Raw genomic sequence first — 20256 nt, 5'->3', positions numbered from 1 at the left:
TAATTTTATCAGTGAATTCACCGTCACTTTGCATCCTTGCTGAATAAAAGCATTAATTTCTTTGACCCCAAACATTTGAAAAGCAGTGCATATGTATTATATAATATTAAATTCAGCCACCACTTTATGCATTTAAATGACATAATCTGCAGATTTTCCCCTCCGAAAACAGTGCTGACAATGCACACAGACTGCGTTTGTCATGATGATAATTAGATAACATGTCCATTTAAGGTACTTAATAAGTATTTGGAGGAGGCGATATGAGTGTTTATACTCGGGTCACACTTCTGAGGTGGTTGTGTACCTTTCCTTTTTTCTTTTCACTTTTGTCTTGAGCAAAAGTGGGCCATTTTAGGCCAAGACAGAGGAGCTGGTAGGGGGTGATGCCGTTTTAGGAGCTCCCGGACTGCCTGTGCCTGAAGGTCTAAGAGGTCATGGCTGGATGGGCATTCAGAAAGGCTCCTTGTTTATGCTGGCTGCCTGACTCTTAACACACGCGCGTTCCCTAGTGCAGGCCCCCAGCGCACACATTGCGAGGACCTCCGTCCCCTTCCCCTCGCCCGGTCTGACTCGCGCCGTTTGCAGTTTTTCGCTTGAGTGTGCACCCCATTGTTTCAGTGGTTTTAATCACTCACCAGCTGGTTGGGGAATGAACAGTGCTGTGGGCTCGGATCCATGTCACTTGTGAGGTCTTGGCAGCGGGTTTCTCAGGGGTAGGCTGCCACCGCTTGATACCTTTGCTTTGGAACAAGTCAAGCAGCAACTGTGAGCAAATGCTCCCCGCTCGCCACTCCAACCCTACTTCTTTTTCTTTTCCCTTCTTATACACAGCCTCCTTTTTTTCTTATCTATTTGTCAGTTTGACCTTCCACGGCCAATGTTGACAATTTCTACCAAAGGAAATGGCAGTTATGTTGCTGTCTTTTCCCCACCACCTCTTCAGTTTCAGAATCATAGTCTGATTTTATATTGGCAGAACGAGGCTATTCACAATTAGCTGTGATCCCGGGACAGCTGCAGGGAAGCAGAGGCCTACAGGGAAGGAGCCTTACGGCAGCGTGTCTTTCCTGCTCTGCCGTCATGTTGGTTATCAACATCTGCCAAACTTGAACTTTTTAAAGGGACATGCTCACTTTTTTCGCCTCCGCATGCATATATTAGACATTCTCTTGAGCCTGTCTTCTTGATATTAGTACCGTTCCGTCTGTTTTTTTTTTTTTTATCCAATTCAGGTTATTAAAATAATTTTTTGGTATAATATATTTGGAATGGCTCAGGTCTTCTGGTCGTGTTTTGACAGGATATGATGTACCAGCTGCTGCAGGGTCTGGATTTCCTTCACTCTCACCGTGTGGTTCATCGAGATCTTAAGCCTCAAAACATTCTAGTCACCAGTGGAGGACAGATCAAGCTGGCTGATTTTGGTCTGGCGCGGATCTACAGCTTTCAGATGGCTCTTACTTCTGTGGTGAGTAACTGGGTTGCACAAGTGTCTGCCATAGTGAATGAAGCAGTGCTATTTGTTAAATTTTAGAGGATGACATAAAAATGCTACACACACGTTTCATATAGTAGTGAGGACATTGCACAGACTTCCATTGATTTTATTTCAGGTTAATGATATTTTCTATCACCTAACCCCTACCCCTAAACCTACCACTACAGAAACATGTGCGTTTTAACATTGTAACTAGTAAGGACCAATATATATAAAAACACAGTATGTAGATATATTTGTATGCTTTTTATATGTGACATTTTCTACAAAAGTATGCAACTTGTGCAGTTATTAATGGATGAGACCCAATGCGTAAGTGTCATCTTTTCCACCGTTCCATCCCTCGGTTCCTTAATTCCCCTTTCAAGTATGCAGATGACACACTGCAAACATTTCTCATTGCCTACTGTAGTACATTATTGAAATCTTCGATGTATCGGATGTCCTCTTGTTAGCTTTAGGAGTGTGACATGCCATCATACAGACAAATAGATCCCTTGAGACAGATATGGACGATGTCCAATCAGATGTGGTATCACTGAAAGGCAACACATCAGACATGTGCCTGAAAGCGGGTGTATAATGTGTAAGCTGATCCCTGCAAATGCTGTCCCATGTCTTTGGCCTCACAAAGTGGCCTAAGCTGAGATGAGATGGACTTGAGTCCCATCAATTCCCTTCTGCCACCCTTTGAAGTCACATTCTCTTGAGGACGACTCTGATGTCAAAAGATTGCACATAGGCAACAGACATTGCGTGTGTGTGTGTGTGTTTTTTTGTTTCGAGATCTTGTGCGAGTTAAATCAGTGTTTTTAAAAATATATATTTTGCATATATTTTACATAGCTGATTTATCACATTCTTTACATTTAATCAAGATGTTTGCAGTGAATATTGAATTTCTCCTATCTAATTATAGTCGTTGCCATGGCCATATCGCATGCAAAAGGGAATGCAAGAGTTTGCGACATTAACCCACTTTTTTTCACATCTCATTCAGTTTGCAGATTCTGAATGACTGCCAGCGCCTTCTGTTAGTTGTGTGGTTTCGGTGGTTTTAGTTGCTGAGCAAAAAAATGTTGTTTCAGTTCTTTAATAAGGGGCTGCTGGCTGTTAAATCGTTGGGCGGGGGACTCTCTGTGAGTTCACCTGGGAATCTACCACTAGAAAATATCCCCTCCGTTTCACCCCACCCCACACATACTGAGAAACAAAAAAAAAACGGGCGATAGATAAGGCAGGGGGGTGCTTACAGTGATCATGGACTCTCTGGCTCTCCGGATTAATGTTCCTGTGCCTGGAATCCCCCTATCACCCGCCCTTCAAGCAGCTAAAAAAATCCATTTCCTCTCTCTTGGCAGTTACAGGAATGTCGTTATTGTGTATGCAAAAGCAGACGTGCTGTTATGGCTTTTGGCTCCTTATTCTATGACTACACTCAATGTTAGCTTCTAGTTTGCCATGCTGACATAAACTGTACATTAGAAGACTTGAGAAGTGCTGAATGGACAAAACATGGTTGGCTGAGTCATAACTGCCCACCAGAACTCATCCGGAATTACGATGATTCAAAACAGACTACCGTTCTCAATACAAAGAGGTTGAATCAGGCTGTGTGTCTGAAGCAATTGATATCTGTTTTGCATAAAGCATAAAGGAATATCCCCTCAGGGTTTTTTTTTTGTAGAGTGCAGTGTTTGTCACTTCTTGACTTGTTATATGTATGTATTTCACAGCGGTTTACAGAATATGCTAATGTACTTTTTATCATTGTTGTTAAAGATGTTAATGGGGATTGTGAAACTCCGCTTTAGTGGCTTCCCCCTCAGCTCCTGCCATGTAGATGAGAAACATAGAGCAGTGGTAAAAGTATTTCAGTAATGTAATTAGTTACTGTAATTAAGTATCTTTTTGGCTACTTTGGAGTTTTTCAAATATATGAGCAACTTTTACTCTCTACTTGACTACATTTTTGAATAAGTATGGCCCTGTTTACACCTGGTATTGAGATGTGTTTTGGTCGATCGGATCACAAGTGGACGAGGGTGACATTCACATTTGACATCAGCTTTCATTTCAGCTCTGACAGCTGCAAGACCTCTGAACGCTTGAGTGTGTGTTAGAAATCAGGAATGATGATAGAACTTTGTGCTTCGTACGTTTTTGTCTTCAAACCAAACTTGGGTCTTTAGCCGACGAAGTTTAAATCCCGTCTGGCTAGCGCACTTCCCAAAATATTTCTGCATTAGGTCAGTAGGCGGTCTTTTGTGGCTGTTCAAACACATTCGACCCCATGAGCGTCTACACTCCGAAAGCAATCTGGTCGAATGCGTTTTCGACTAGGTCAAAAGTGGACAATTTCAAAACGTTTAGACCCCATTTACACCTGTATTTATCGTCCACTTGTGATCCGATCGACCAAAACACATATTAATACCAGGTGTAAACAGGGCCTATATGTACTGTTTACTCCTATACGTGCCCTTGTTTACCCAAACTTGTCAACAAGGCTACTTTAGATGAATATTGAGTCCATTAGCAGGTAGTTGTGAATCGCAGGTGTAGCACGTCCAGTGAAAAACTATTTCATTTTACTTAGCATTATTTTATTTATCTGTTATATTGTAGAAACATTTTTGAAGGATATTGATTTACTTGAGCTCATTTTGAGCACTTGAGTTTAACTGAGACTTGAGTGTTTGAAGACGTTTAAGAGGCGGTTATGTCGAACCTGATTGATTGCGATTTTGAGGTGTTCAGTTTTATTTTGATTTTAGAAAATAAACGTGATTGCTCTCCTCATAAATCAGCTGTTTCTTGTTTTTCACTGGCATGTCTCGTTGGTGTTGAGGACTAGTATGAGTAAAATGCTTAAAGTCCCCGTGAACCGGAAGTTGCAAACGACTTTTCTCCAGTGTTGTGACGTATTTCCGAGAGAAACGGAATACTAAATGAGGCAAAATAGTCGGCGTGGCTTTTTTTTTCAACTAGCACCTGATTGGATCTAGAAAAGTAGGTGTTTCATTCAGCCTGTCTACTGTCAGTTGGAGGGGCGTGGTTACGGATGTTAAGCCGACACCAAAACCGTCAAACCTACGTCATCAGGGAAGGTCCTCCAATGCAGAGGGGAGGGGAAATTTCAGATTTTGATTAAAGATTACGAAGCCAAAAAAAAAAATTTGTGTGGATTGACTTGCATGGATGAATTGTTCACCACAAAACGATCCATTTAGGCAAACAAAGTAAGTATGATCAATTTTGAATTCATGGGGACTTTAAGTACTTTTAAATGAGATACTCTAAAACTTTCTCAAGTGGTATTGGAATTGGTGACTTGGGAGTCATTTTCGCTGTAAGGTATCAACTTTTACTCAAGTATGTTTTTCAGGTGGTCTTTACACCTCTGACACACAGCGACCGAGCGCTGAATGGACCACCCATCGGGTGCCCCGAGAGGTGGAGATTAGCCTGACCCTACAAATCTCATGGGTCCGCAGCATTGTTGTTTGTTAGAATGACTCTGGTTCTCTCTACTGCTTTTGTCCATCTCTGATTGACAGCCTAAAGCACAAACACAATACACAGTAATTTTAATTCTCCCCATTTGGCTTTTTGGGTGCATTAGATGCCTTTTTCCCCCAACCCAGGCTCATTGGAAAATGCTCTTTTACGTTGCTTTTGGCATGTTTTTGCCACACTTTCGAAGCGAAATGTCCAGTGTGTGGCACTAAAAGTGGTAACTGGTAATGTTTTTTTACGTTGGTGGTTGTATTCAAATGTCTAGAGTGACTTTAAAAGGTTAATTCTAATAAAAATAAAGGTTAGTTTGAAAATAACAAAGCACCTACACTAAATCCGACACTGAACCTAACCGACAGTGTCGAAAAAAGCAATGTAAGTGTAAAAAAAAAAAAAAAAGCATTTGCTGAAGCAACCATGCAATTTGCTTCTAGAAGTCTTTGAGCTCTTCTATCATGACACGTATTTATTTCAGAGGACTTGTACCTGAGCGCTCCACATTGCAAGTGCGAAACCAGGTGAGCTTCCGATCAAGTTTTCTACATCAGAAAAGCCATTCATACGGAGGTGGTTGTGATGCACATGTCAAAATGTGTTAGTTTACAGATCATGCACTATGGTAGTATAATCGGTAATCTTCCTCCGAAATCATAATTTACATATTGATTTATGATTATAAATTGTGTGAAAAGAAATAAAAGTTGGTGTTTTACTGCCACTAATGTTCATTTCAACTGGAAACTGCAGTGAATTGTATGTATGTATGTTTTTGGAGTTATTTCAAGAATATAGGTACAGGCTTGCTTTTCTAATGAGCCTAGATTGCTTTTATTTCAGCTCATGGACAGTCAGAAGCTGCGCTTGACACTACGATGCATGCAAACTGTAATCTAGCGATACTCGATGGGATGAAATCGATTGCGGCCTCTTCCTTTTTATCAAATGGAGTTATTGTAATAATGGAGGCAGCTGGGATTGTCCCATGAAAGCGATTAGGATCCTGTTCAAGCAAACATCATGTGCAACGCATTGCTCATGAAATTGGATTTACAGAACTGCAGGCAAATGTCTCAGATCATTCATCCGACTGATTGTTGTACAATTTTTTACATCTTTTATAGTGTTAAGTAAGCATACTTTAATCTATTGCTATGCTTCTTCTGGAAGACCTCCAACCCATTTTTGCATTAAACAAAGCGAATGGGGTTCCCTTGGCCTTTTATCATCTAATAAAACATATTTATAGGCCTTTCTGAAATAGATGCCATCTGCAGAAGTGATCCAAAAGTGCATGAGCATCCAGGCTGCTTTTGGTGGGTTGTGTAGATTTGCTGTACAAGTGGCTGTCAAGGCTCAAATTATGCTGAGATAAAAAAGAATCCCTCTTTTCCTGCAACCGTTTTTCTGCATACCACAAACTTCATAACAGTCTGTGCTGTGGGAGTCCTGTGGTCCCTGTCACTTCCTTCCCCTCTGATGGTAGAATGAATCCCTTATGTTTGTATCACCTAGCGCCCATAGCTTTCTAGACTCGTGTCCGCTAACCCAAACCATCCCACAATTCAATGCTGGTTGAGTTTCATAGAGCAAATGTGGATGGCCGATACATTCAACTATGATGCAGATTGTATCATTTGACATCGAATGAGGTTGGGGCTTCAATTTACAAATACGATTTTTAAGGAATCGTACAAGACTATCAAACTTGAGAGCAACTAGTTCTTAATTGTTAAAAAATACTCATAACTTAACGATTCTGACTGAATCACATTTCACATCTCAGTTTGGTTCAGGAACGAATGACTCTTATGAGCCAGTTCTTTTAAAGAATCTTTCTCATAGACTTGCAAATTTAATACTCGCAACTTTCTTCCGACTGCTTTTATCATGCAAACAATATGTGGTCCGATTCATGAACAAACAACATTTGTGTAATGATTATTTTAATGAATCATTTAAAAAAGACTCTTAACTTACTGGTTTGAAACAGTCTGACTGTTTAATACACGCAAATAATGAGCCAGTTCTTTTAAAGAATCGTTCTCAAAGACTCACAAACTCATGACTTGCAAGTTTGAATCATTCTGCCTGATTAAATCTTGCAAATATTGTGGTTCAATTCACAAACAAATGACATTATGAACCAATGCATTTAGTGAATTGAAAAGATGTATTAAAACAATTAAGACTAATCCCAGCTGCCTAAATTTTCGGAGCTAGTGATGTCTGACTCGAAATGAAGAAGGTTTTGTGTACTTAAAGGTGCTCTACGTAACTTTTAGCGGCCTCTAGTGGTGATGTTTCAGATTGCAACCAAATTTTACAAGAGCGCTCGTGCTCGAACTCATAGACAATACCGTCTATTACGCAAATATCTCGGCGAATACTTGACGGATTCGGCGAGCACCGAGCTCGTTGGGACCATCTAGTCGAGCTGAAAAGAACCATATAAGTTCCATAGTTTTTGGTGGTGTTTTCGCGGAGATATTAGCAGAAAACCATCGGGCGCGCTGCAAAATTGCGGACGCCGGTGACGTCACGATCTCAGAAGAAAATCGCTCGTATCTCTGGAACGCAAAGACCCAGAGAGCTCAAATTCGGGGGAGGAGGTCTTAGGGGAACCCTTGCCCGAACGCTAGAGTGGCGGGCCTCGGGGATGCCCCCTACCGGATCGCCGTTCGGTGGGACCCCCGATTTCGAACGGCTATAACTCAGGGAGCCGGGCGAGTTGGACCTCGGGGGTGGGCTCGTTCGAAAGGCCCCGTCCAGCACTACGAACGATTAGAGTCTTGGGAATATTGATCAAAGATTGACTGAGATATAAGCCGAAAAACGTGCGCCTTTAACCGGACGTAACTCCCTGACCGTCTACAATAGACTATAAGGAGAGAGGCTCGGGAGCGCGCATGCACGTCACATCTGTTGGATTTCGCGGTAAATCCGACCCGGAGACTTCACATAGAAATAGGAATACTGGCCTTCAGAGGTAATAGCAAAACTCGACAAGTGGATCATTTTAATGTGTGATTACAACCCCTTCACACACAGGCAATAAAAAAAGCATTCATTTTAGTAGAAAAGTTACATAGAGCACCTTTAAGTTCATGAATATCATTTCTGACTGGTTGTTCATATGACAATGTGTAAAGATATACATTTGCAACTTTGTTTATTTTAGAATTTTGATCAACTTACACAAAACCTGACTGGCACTTAACCCTTTCATGACAACTGGAACAATCGTGTATAGTAGCTACTTTTTCTGGCAGATGAATGAGATGAGCAAGGCTTTTTTGGCTTTTCAAACAGCTTGACAGAGAATGGCCACAGTCCAACTAACTGATAATGCAATTAACGGTCCACTCCATCTGTCCTCTCATTAAGCACGTCTGGTCAGATTTGCAGTCGGAGACTCACGCCTCTTCTAATCTGTCCTGTGTGCAGGCTGTTGCAGATGATAATCATTGTGATGTGAGCATGAATAGGAAGAGGCACACAGACAACCTGTTGTGTTTAAAAGTCCCTGCTCTTACTGAAAATGAAGCTAGGCATCTTTAAATGAGCCTGTAGTTGTTTCAATAAATGTGTGGGCAGGGGAAATGACTCATTGTTCGACAGAATACATTATTCAACCCCTTTTATGAAATGAATCTGCTTAATGGGATTTCCATTTTGAGCTCAGCTTCACTGTCCAGTGCAAACCAACTGTATCCAATCAGATCTTCCCCTTTAAAGTAATATGTAGCTATAGATCCGGGAGGGATGAGTATGATGATGCCCAGATGAAGCTTGTTAACGGAAGTCCGAAAGAAACTTAATAGTTTAAACATGTTTAAACCGTGTTTGTCCTATATTAGCTTTTTGTTTGGAACGTTTGTTGTGTGTCATGACAACGTAAAGCTGGTGATAGTCTATTAAATATTTCTTGAAGGGATAGTTCACCTAAAAATAAAAATTCTGTCATTTATTCACCCTAATGCCGTTCCAAACCTGTATACCATTCTTCTACGGAACACAAAAGAAGATATTTTGAAGAAGATTTTAATTGTTGTTGTCCATATACAATGAAAGTCAATGGGGTCCAAAATAACATTAGACTAATTGTAGGGACAACAAATAAATAAATAAACAGACACATCATCTTTTGTGTTCAACAGAAGAAAGTATGTTTGGAACGAGATCACATTCTCATCATTGCTTGGCAGGACCCCCTGTCCCACTCCTACACTTCAAAAGAGGTCACACTTTTGCAGGAGATACACGGACACATGCGCTTTAGTGTTTCTACTTGCCCGAAAGAGTTTTGTTCGTAATAAACCTTTCATGTGACCATGACACTTACTGTAGATTTAGCAAATGGATGCAGCCAGGCTGAAACAAGCTACGGGTGTTTGCCATTGAAACAAGTTTTGAAAAGCATGGGGGTTGGTACGTTGAGTTTTCCAAATAGTTATGTTTCTTAGCAGGACATTCTGTCCAAATCATAAATCTTAATTATGAAAAATTGTTTAGGTTTTTAGACCAGTCTTGGTTTGAGCTGAGCGCAGCAGCTTGTTCGTTGCCAGACAATGTGCTTTTGCTTTGGACAGACTCTGAGGCAGCGGCATGTCTGGAAAAAGGAAAACATGGCACGCAGGACTCAGGAGAGCACGTGCGGCACACTTTGGGAATGTTTAGATATCTCCCCCGGTATTCCAAAAAGGAGAAAGGAAGAAAAAAAAAAAATCCAGCGGAAAAAGCAGGGGGCTTCCAAACACCAACAGACACACAAAGAGTGCAGCAGCACAATGCATGGGGAGCTTCTTATTTGGTATTTCCTGTGTGACCTCATTTGCTAGCGGTCCATAGAGAGCGCTGAACCCTTGCTCCCGGACCTTGTCAGGATTATATGTTGGCGGGCCGATTGCTAACCGGGAAAAGAGAACTGATTTGGGGGTACGTTGCAGGATCCAATGGAATCTGGATATTAAAGCTTTGCCTGTACCAGAGTGCAAAAAAAAAAAAAAAAAAATTACAGCATATATCAGGAATTTTCCAACTAATGATGTGCGGATGTGGTAGCGCTGGGGAAAAGGAGTCTGACTGTGCTTTCTTTGTTCGCTCAGAGAGGGCCCCATACAGCATTCCTGTAAGCTCTGCATACTTTGGCAACAGTTGTGGAGGTTTTTTTTTTCTTTCTTTACTGTATACAGTTTATGAATGCTGCTTACTTGAGCCTTCATATATCTTTCTCCAATCTCTAAACCTATAGTATTGTTGCCATTTTAAATGGATTTTTAGGGGAAAACCCTCTGGCTTCACAATAACAGTGTTTACAGCCCGTTTGACTGGGAGGGAAAGAATGGCTCGTCCTAAGACAAAACATGGCTGGAGGTGAGGTGGGAGGCTTGTTCAGTACGACTGCAATGTGCAAGCACAGCGAACTCAAAAATAGCCTGTTTTCAGTCCATCCGTGAGGGTATAATTAAAATATTTTATTACTGAAAACTTTCTGTACCTAAATACAGCTCATCTTAGCTATTTTGCCATCATAAGTACTAAATTATGATAAAAAGCATGCAAAAATGCACCTGTTCATGGGCATGGCCAATACATGATATTTAAAGAACACCATATAGAGTAGTGTACGGGAATGGGTCACCGATTAGTGAGGTCAGCTAGTTTATCTGGCTTTTTTATTATAATATTTTTTATTATTTTAATATAATATAATTTAATAATAATTTATTTATTAATATAATTTTTTATATATTATATTTACATTTTAATAAATATTATATTTGTTATATAATTTATAATTTGAGCACCGTCGCTACAGCGATAGCCAGTCAAGCATCTCGCCACGATCTCCAGGTGCTCTTTTGAGAATCAGACCAAAAAAGTTACGAGCATCCCTCTGTGTGTGTGTGTGTGTGTGTATATATATATATATATATATATATATATATATATATATATATATATATATATATATATATATATATATATATATATAAAATCCTGCATTCCGCGCCTATCTGTTTTAGAATGTAAGAACGTCTTATGTTCATTCCTGCATAAGAAATGCATAAATAGGCAAGTATTTCTTAAGTCCTAGTCATTCATGCAAACAACCAGCAAGTCGATTTTGAATATGTTGCTTTGCACATGGCTGATGTTCAGAGGACTTTCAGAAGCTAGCTAATGATATCACTCACTGATCTATTACCAACTGAATAATGGGCCATCACGGAGGCTCATTTTTAGCGAGCGGCATTGTGCTCTGCCAAGTTAGCGGTCTTGCCCCTTTAAAAGTGTCCGGGGGCGGCCTGAAAGAATGCGGATGAACGTCTTGTGTTGAAGGGGCCTTTCATCCTTCGCTTCCTTTGAGAGAGACAATGTAAACAGAGGCTCCTTGCCAACTCCATCAGCCAGGCTTATTCTGAATCACATTGTGTCTCTATTGTTTTAAATCTATTGGGGTGAATCAAAAGGAGGGGTTTGGGTAAAGGGCTAGAGTGCATTAGCTGGAGTGGGGTATACGGAGAAGTGCAGGGTGGCCCAGTGCAAGAGTTGAGCCGCTGGGCCGTTGTGGATATGCTTGGTCAGTGGCGCTGAGAAGAGTTTCTTGGTTTCCCTCGTGCTGAGAGGGCCCGCACTGTCTCACCAGATAGGAATGCACAGAATGCTCTCTTTTAATCTGGAGTCAGCCAGAGCCGTTTTATCTGACCCTTTTATTAGCGGCCAGTTTCAGAAAAACCTCTGTAGGGTACCCTGTCACACAACCACTAGCTTGCTTCGAAACTTACAGAGGAGGAGAGAGAGAGAGACTTTAAATGCTAGCATGTATTCATTCTCAATCCAAAGGGTACGGACTGGAATTTTTTCACTGAAAGGACATTCTTTCAAAAGCAACTGCTTAATGCAATCAAATACGAAGCAAACCATATCCAAAGATGAAATATTTTCAAAATGTTAATCCACACTCACACTCATGATCATGACTATTCAACTAATTGCCCAATTAATAAGATTGAATTGTGAATCTAGATGTTATGTAGTATGATGTAGTAATTGTTTTTGAAAGATGTCTCTTATGCTCACCAAGGCTTCATTTATTTAATCAAAAGTAACCACAGTAAAAATAGTAATACTATGAAATATTGTTGCAATTTAAAACAACTGTCTTCTCATTCTAATTTGGTGCTCAAAAAAGATTTCTTATCAATGTTGAAAACAGTTGTGCTGCTTTATATTTTTTGTGGAAACTGATGAATTCGATGAATGGAAAGTTAAGCTTTCCTGTAGCTCAAACAGTAGAGCGTTGGCGCTTGCAACGCCAAGGTCATGGGTTCGTTTCCCAGGGGAAAGCAAGAAGTGCTAAGAATGTAAATGTGTACCTTGAAATGCAATCTAAGTCGCTTTGGATAAATGCATTACGCGTCTGCAAAATGCATACATGTCTTTACTGTCACTTATGATCAATTTAATGCATCCTTGCTGAATAAAAGTTTTGATTTCTTTAAAAAAACATACTGACCCATACTTTTGAATGGTAGTACTTTATTTATTTTCAACAACTGACAATAACTCCTGTATTCTGTTCCACTACATTGTGCTCCATCACGCTGTTTTTGAATGCATCTTGTCTTCATTATAATTATTTGCAGAAACTTTCATATGAACACACTGTACAGTTCTCGTGCCATTTTTAAAGATGATTTAAATTTGGCAACTCCAAAACACGCACATCTCCTGGAAATCCTTTAGAATTCAACCAATCAGATGATGACTTCGAAGTGTTACCCATTTTCTATGCCTTATGCATCAGACATCTGAGGCTGAGACTAATAGTCACCTAAAAAAGAAGAACTTTTCTAAGGTGCCACTATTATGCTTTTTCGAATATTTCCTTTCATGCAGTGTGTATTATAGCTGTTTATTAATGTAAAAGCTTTGAAGCTCAAAGTGCACAACTAATAAAGTTATTGTCTCCTAAAAGAAAGAATCAATTCTGTGAAACGAGTCGTCAGCAATTCCAGTCTCACTTCCTGTTACATACTTGCGAAACAATGTAACAAATTTCCTTAATGCCAGTCTTCATCGACTGCCTGCGAAAGATGTCTACTTTGACCCTCAAACACTGTAGTTGAAGCTGAGGCATGTAAGAGTTTGGTTTGTGTTTTTAGACAAGGCAAGGAGATGTTTTCAACGCTATGAATCCACTTTGCATGCTATTCAAAAGGATGAGGGCTCGAATTGATTCAGGAAAACCGAGAATTTCATTACTTTTCGTGTATCAAGTGCTGAGGAAGCCTTCAGAGCTGAAATTCAGATATGGTAATGACCGCCGTAAGCTGTCAACCAATCACAACAGACTGGGCCATCTGACCAATCAGAGCAGAGTAGTCTCTCAGAAAGGAGGGGCTTAGAGAGACTGAATCTTCGAACGAACCGGTTTCAGAAAAAAGGTAATGTATATTATGAGAAAATTGAAGTGTTTTTTGATCTTGGGTTTATGTTAACCTATAAGAGACCTCTAAAACAACATTAGGATCCTTTAAAATAGCATAATAGGGGCACTTTAAATTTAGTTGCCAGATTTGAAACTTCCCAAAGACTTGAATTAACTTGCCTAACTTGCTTTGCATTCAGCTTGCTACATCTTCCTTGTACAGTATGATAAAACTGTTCCTTGTTGCTTGTCTCTTTTAATTTACGTCAGAAGCTACATGGGGTTCATTGAGTGCATAGGATGCAACCACTGTGATCTACACAGTGTTTGCAGTGTCCTCACGTCACTGGAGCTCATGTCAGTCTGCACTTCCATTTGGTGTCGTGATGCAAACTGTGGCATGTGCCGTTTGACAGAGGAACTCTGTGGGTAAATGTCACAGAGACTGCTGCCATCTTCGAGTGTCACCAATGAGAGAAACATCGAAGAAAACCGCAGCTCTTACGTGCATTCTGACATTTTCAGAGTGCATTGAGTTTTATTATCCCTCTTGCTACGATAATTCATCTGTAGTGCTGTCAGTTGGTTCATCTTGTACTTCTGAGGGTTTACAGTGTTTAATCACTCTAGTGTATCTTAACCTTTGCTAAGTAAGCTGCAGCCTGCTAGCGAGATGCTGTGTGAGCCAGCGAGTGCGTGTGACTGTTTTGTGGTCTGGCCTTTTATTAACACTGTCATACAAACGGATATACTTCAGCTCGTATCAGTTAGAAGCGGTGTGTGGTTCTTCCTAGAAGTCAAGCAGCGCACTCTCTTTTTTCTACTTTTTTAGTGTAGGCCCTACATTTAGATAAGACAACAGTTTAGGGTTTGTTTCACTGCAGTTAACAAACTCAAAAAGTTTGGATTGAAGATGATAGTCAGGTTGGGCCTGCAGACTTGTTTTCTGAAATGGTTGTTCACGTTTGACTCAATCAAAAGCGGCTTTTAGAATTCTTTTGAGTTTAATATTGAAGGAGGCGTTTAGATGAGCCAACATAAACTTTATACTGTCCTTATCATAGTGTTTTTTTATATCAATAAACAAATTTGAGTCCAAGTCTGCTAGCGAGATGCTGTGGTAAGAGTTCCAGAGGAATCTAATTTCGAATATGTTATGTGCTTTTGCTGTGGTCACATGGCAACAAAAGAGGCCAAAATGTCTCATCCTTTTTATTTCACCTTCAACTTCCTCCCCATTTCCACTAAACCAGGAAGACCCAAATGAGAAAGCGTCAACACAGCACATGCGGTCTTCTCACTAAATATAGTCTGTTATACATATGAAAAACGTGAACGTATTTCGCACCGCGAACATTGTAACATGAATGAGTCATTTGCTGTTATAATAAGAATGATTTACAGACTGAATCAGAATGATTCCCATTCAGTGCGAATGAATTGGAGTTGACAAGTCATCATCTAGAATCGTTTCAGTTGTTGGGCATTTTTCTCGTTGCATATAGACCCTAAGATATTATACTGAAATTGCATTTTAATTTAGGATTAGGCTTAATATTTAACTGAACACCGTAAATATCTATCAAATTTATGGTAAAAGCAACAGCTGTGTTTGCTAGAAACTCACTGTAAAAAATATGGTGACAATGTTAGATATTACGAGATGACATATTAATGCCTCTATTTTACAATTTATATGCCATATGTTTTATTAATTGACAATGTTAATATAGCAATGAAGCACTAAAACCTTCTTTTCACTTTAAAAACCTGCTTTTCACTTTTAAATGTTTTGATAATAATAACCAGAGGCGGCCTTTGCTATTTAGAGGCCTATTTCGAAGAAACAGTTTGAGGCTCCCATACACTGAGAAAAATAGACAAAAACATATGCAATGCGACTCGGTTTACTTTATCTCTGTTAGGTCTATATTTAACAACGTTATTTCATATTTTACTCTTTCCATCATAACACAGACAGTAAAAATCCACCTTATTTTTTACATAAGACATTTGTAACTTGAATGTGTGAGGCTTCCGTTATCATCAGTTATTTTAGCTGTACAAAAACAGTCGGTTATGCTGCTTGACATTGGCAACTGGTATTTGTTATGGCATTTAATTTATTATCGCAATCATGAACAAACTGGATTGTAGCGCAAATAGTTTACCATTTACTTCTCTTTGTTATTCATATTGTTATTTACCTATAGCGGCTAACGCATCGAAAGTCTTGCAAATTCACAGAAAAAAGCTTACTTCTGCATTGGCTAAAAAAACACATGATGAACCATGAGTTTATTTTAAGTAGCCTGTCCATAAAACACGGCCAATACTCGTATAGGGACAATGCACAAGGTCACACTCACAGAGACAAAACATCACAAAAATAAGGAGAAAAATATTCATATGAAATATAATTATATGTAATCTTCTGAGACTTCTGGGAATGTCATTTTACTGGTTTTTTTTTTTGCCATAAATTATATAGGAATTCATAGTTTTTTCTTTTAAAAACAATAAATATGACAGTGTTTTACAGTAAAATGACATTCACAGCCCAGCCAAAAAAGTCGATTTGGATTAAAATAGACAAATACTTACTTGACTCTTTCATTGTCAATACAAGATCTTGACCAAAAATGTATGCACCTTTTGATGGAAATAAATGTTGTGATGTTATTTCCATGTGCATGCATTTTTGGTCAAGATCTTGTATTAACAATGAAAGAGTCAAGTAAGTATTTGTCTATTTTAATCCAGATCGACTTTTTTGGCTGGGCAGTGAATGTTATTTTACTGTAAAACACTGTCAGATTTATTGTTTTTAAAAGAAAAACTATGAATTCCTATATAATTTATGGCAAGAAAAATAACTGAAACACAGATAGAAATTCATATTTTTTTCTTTTAAAAACAATAAATCTGACAGTGTTTTACAGTAAAATTACATTCAGCGCCCAGCCAAAAAAGTAGATTTGGATTTAAATAGACAAATACTTACTTGACTCTTTCATTATTTAAATCCAAATCTACTTTTTTGGCTGGGCGGTGAATGTAATTTTACTGTAAAAAACTGTCAAATTTATTGTTTTTAAAAGAAAAAACTATGAATTCCTATCTGTGTTTTACAGTAAAATTACATTCACTGCCCAGCCAAAAAAGTCGATCTGGATTTAAATAGACAAATACTTACCTGACTCTTTCATTGTCAATACAAGATCTTGACCAAAAATGTATGCACATGGAAATAACATCACAACATTTATTTCCATCAAGAGGTGCATACATTTTTGGCCAAGATCTTGTATTGACAGTGCAAGAGTCTATCACTCTGTAAAGTCTCCTCCAGCACATCCCAAAGACTTTCAATGAATTTAAGGTCTGAACTCAGAGGTGCCACTTCATGTGTAAAAATTCTTCTTCTTTACAGTTTTTCACTGCATATGGAAAGGTAACTTAGTTGACCAGGTTTTTCTCTAGCATTTTTAGTGTGTTTTTTTTCCTGTAAAAGTTTAAACATTTTTCCAGTGTAGATGCGTCTGATTAATTAAAGCAAACCGGTCCTTGATGCATCTTATATATTTATAACCCAAGTGCATGTCAGTTTTAGTACGTTGACGGCCCTGTTTCTTTTTCCTTCAAATTCTCTGGCGTACCCTCGAGTGCTGCGCGTTTTAGGATACGAGTCACTGATATACGCTCCAGGCTTTGCTTACAAACACAGGCCTGACTGATTTGGCTGATAAGCCTGGGGGTTTCTGGGCCCAGAGCCTACTGGGAGGAGAGCGAGAGAGCGCTGCGAGGAGGGAAAGCACCTGGAAGCCGTCCACCCTGTGCAGGGTCACTGAGTTTTGTCTGGAGGCTCTCCCTACTGTAGCTGTTAACAGCAGAATCCTGCATACTGAGTATTCCTGGGCTCCTGCAGCCTGTATAAGGCGTTCGATAGACCCTTTTCACAGTTCTGGGTTTCTCAGAAGCGGAAGTCGTCATAGTTGGGTAAAATTCTATAGCAGTAAATGAGAGACTACATTAAATCTATTTTTTTTTATGTTCCTATTTGCTCAAATAGCAAAAGAAAAACTCCACAATAGTGTTTTCACTACTTTCAGAAATAGGGAAAAAATTGGGAGGGATTGATAACGGCTGTCAGGAGGGAGAAAGATGTCCATTTACACAGCGACTGTCACTCCCACAGTCGCTGTGTTAGAAACACCCTCACAGCAGCGTAATTTGATGTTTAGATAATATAATACAAAGTATAGTATTATAAATGTACATATTTAAAAAAAGAAAAAGAAAATATAAACAACTTTGCAGGATTTACAGTGCTGATGACTGTTAAAACGCGTGATCACAGTCTGTGAAAAGGGTCCATTGGTCAGTAGGGCCTGTTCGGAGGTAGAGATAAAATATAGACTGGACAAATGAGTGTGTGGACATCGCCAGGCTGTTATTTCAGCCTTATGCCATTCCAGTCGATTATACAGTACAATTAAGAAATAGAAAAATGTCCACTGTAGACATTCTTCTGACTATAAGTAACTTTGCAACTACATGTCAACTAGTAACTACATGTCAATTAGTAACTTTGCAACTACATGTCAACTAGCAGTTATTAGAGTATTAGTACTGTCTGCTGAATATCTGTTAACACTTTACAACAGACATACTACTGACTGTCAACTTATTCTACTTACCCGAACTCTAACCTAGCAGTCTACTAATACTACGTCAACTTAATCTACTAGTACTCTGTGAGTTAGTTGACATGTAGTTGCAAAGTTACTTATAGTTAGTAGAATGTATAAAATGGACTATCTAAATATAATATATTGTATAATTTTAAAATCTGATTTTATGTTTATGATATATTGTTTTTGGACTATTTTATCTCAAATAATTGTCACTGATTCTATAGACAAGAGCGTCTACTACTATTTTAGACTTAAGTGAGGTCGTGTAAATAAGAAGATCTAATATCTGTCATTATTTTTGTGTGTGTGCAGGTTGTGACGTTATGGTATCGAGCTCCCGAGGTGCTGCTTCAGTCCAGCTATGCTACTCCTGTGGATCTGTGGAGTGTCGGCTGCATCTTTGCTGAGATGTTCAGACGCCGGTAAGTTTGCACAGAGTCATTATCTATCGTAATAATCCTGACTAGTTAACTGAAATGAAGAAAGATGTAGGATTCAGGCAGGTGATGCTCAGTTAAACGTGTCAAGCATGGATGACCTGATTGCTTGCATGTGTCTGGCACACATGGAGTAACAAGAGTTATGATTTCCCTTGAGTCTATAAATATTGCACAGGGTGTGTCTTGAATAATAATATGCTTAACATAAAAATATTTTAAATGCATATTTTAAAGTGCAAAATAGTCCTTTAATTTCTTTTTGGTCCACTTTATTAGTGATAGGGCCCACTTTCCGTTCACACTGAAGAATATATATATATATATATATATATATATATATATATATTTATATATATATATATATATATATATATATATATATATATATATATATATATATATATATATATATATATATATATATATATATAAATATATATATATATATATATATATATATATATATTTATATATATAAAATAGGTTGCGTTTTAAGGTGGTTTTAGGGCCATAATGCACACTTTAAAATGGAAATCTGACATAAAATAATAAAATTGAAAACCACTGAGCATGGACATTATATTAAATATATATCACATTATGGGTCACATGTAATTTGAAGACTCTGAAAACTATTTTAAATTATATACCATTTTAATTGTATAATTAAAAATGTGTCAAATTAATTTGAGATAGAAATTAATTTTACCTTATAGAAGATAGATATTACATATTTCCCCCTTAATAGTTTTATGAAACCGTTTTAATATTGTATTTTATGGTTTAATGTTGTATGGTATTATATTGTATTTTATCAAAATCTGAAAAAGAAAATTAAAAATCAGGAAATGATAAAAAAATAAACTGATTTTTTTAAAATAAATAAAAAGGATTGTTGGGCCACACTGCTTCTAAACCACATTTTTGCAGGAGGCTGAGGTTATTAAAACAGACATAAAAAAAAAGTCACTGTGGTTGTGACAGACACTGTAGACCTGGAGTGATCCGTTCATCTGTGTGCGGTTTAACGAATCTTTCCAACTGCTCAACTCAACACTGGCACATTTATTAAAGCTGCTCAATCCAGTGACAGCAGGATTTAACGGTTCAACGGTTCTTTCTTTGTGGCTTCTAATGTTCTACATCAGCTTGTAGCGCTTTATCATTATTTATGGTTCTATTTATTTATTTATATATTTATATATTTATGGCTCTTAAAAGAGAGAAATATTAAGACTAAGTTTTGCAAATAATTTATTGTCATTTTTTATTTCAATGAGTTTACTGTAGATGAGATTCGAATATCTAGATGAGGTTCGTGAAAAAATTTCTCTCATTAAATTGGTCACCAATTCAATCGTGAGAAAGGCACGGATTTCAAAACGGATAGAGTTGTGCATGAAACAAGTGTATATGCATTGCATGTTATTTTAGTTTTATTATGGTTTTATTATTATTTTGATTTAGCTTAGTTCATATTTTAGTTAAATTTTTGGTAATTTCGTTATGTACTTTTGCCATTTTATTATTTTTTTCCCCCTAAATATTGATATTTAGGATTAATTTCTTTTGATTTCAGCTTGCAATCACATCATTCTCTATAGGGCACAGCTGATTGGTTCCTGCTGCATCAGCAGGCTAATGAGCTCGCTCAACCCTCAAATA

At 38.2% G+C, this 20256-nt stretch overlaps 1 protein-coding gene across 1 annotated transcript in view; it reads left to right on the top strand.

Annotated features, from left to right (window-relative positions):
- cdk6 (cyclin dependent kinase 6) overlaps positions 1–20256 on the top strand; it is a 43246-nt gene that overhangs the window by 12095 nt on the left and 10895 nt on the right. Inside the window, exons 4-5 of the mRNA XM_056249699.1 lie at positions 1304–1471; positions 18464–18573. Of these exons, the coding sequence (XP_056105674.1) occupies positions 1304–1471; positions 18464–18573 (278 nt within the window). The remainder of the gene's footprint in view (positions 1–1303; positions 1472–18463; positions 18574–20256) is intronic.

This window comes from Rhinichthys klamathensis, unplaced genomic scaffold (genome assembly GCF_029890125.1).
Source record: "Rhinichthys klamathensis goyatoka isolate OS25496 unplaced genomic scaffold, OSU_Roscu_1.1 h1tg000060l_1, whole genome shotgun sequence".
In the NCBI taxonomy this organism is placed as follows: domain Eukaryota; kingdom Metazoa; phylum Chordata; class Actinopteri; order Cypriniformes; family Leuciscidae; genus Rhinichthys; species Rhinichthys klamathensis.
The sequence above is the reverse complement of the archived record's forward strand: the minus strand, read 5'-3'. Positions and strand labels throughout refer to the sequence as shown.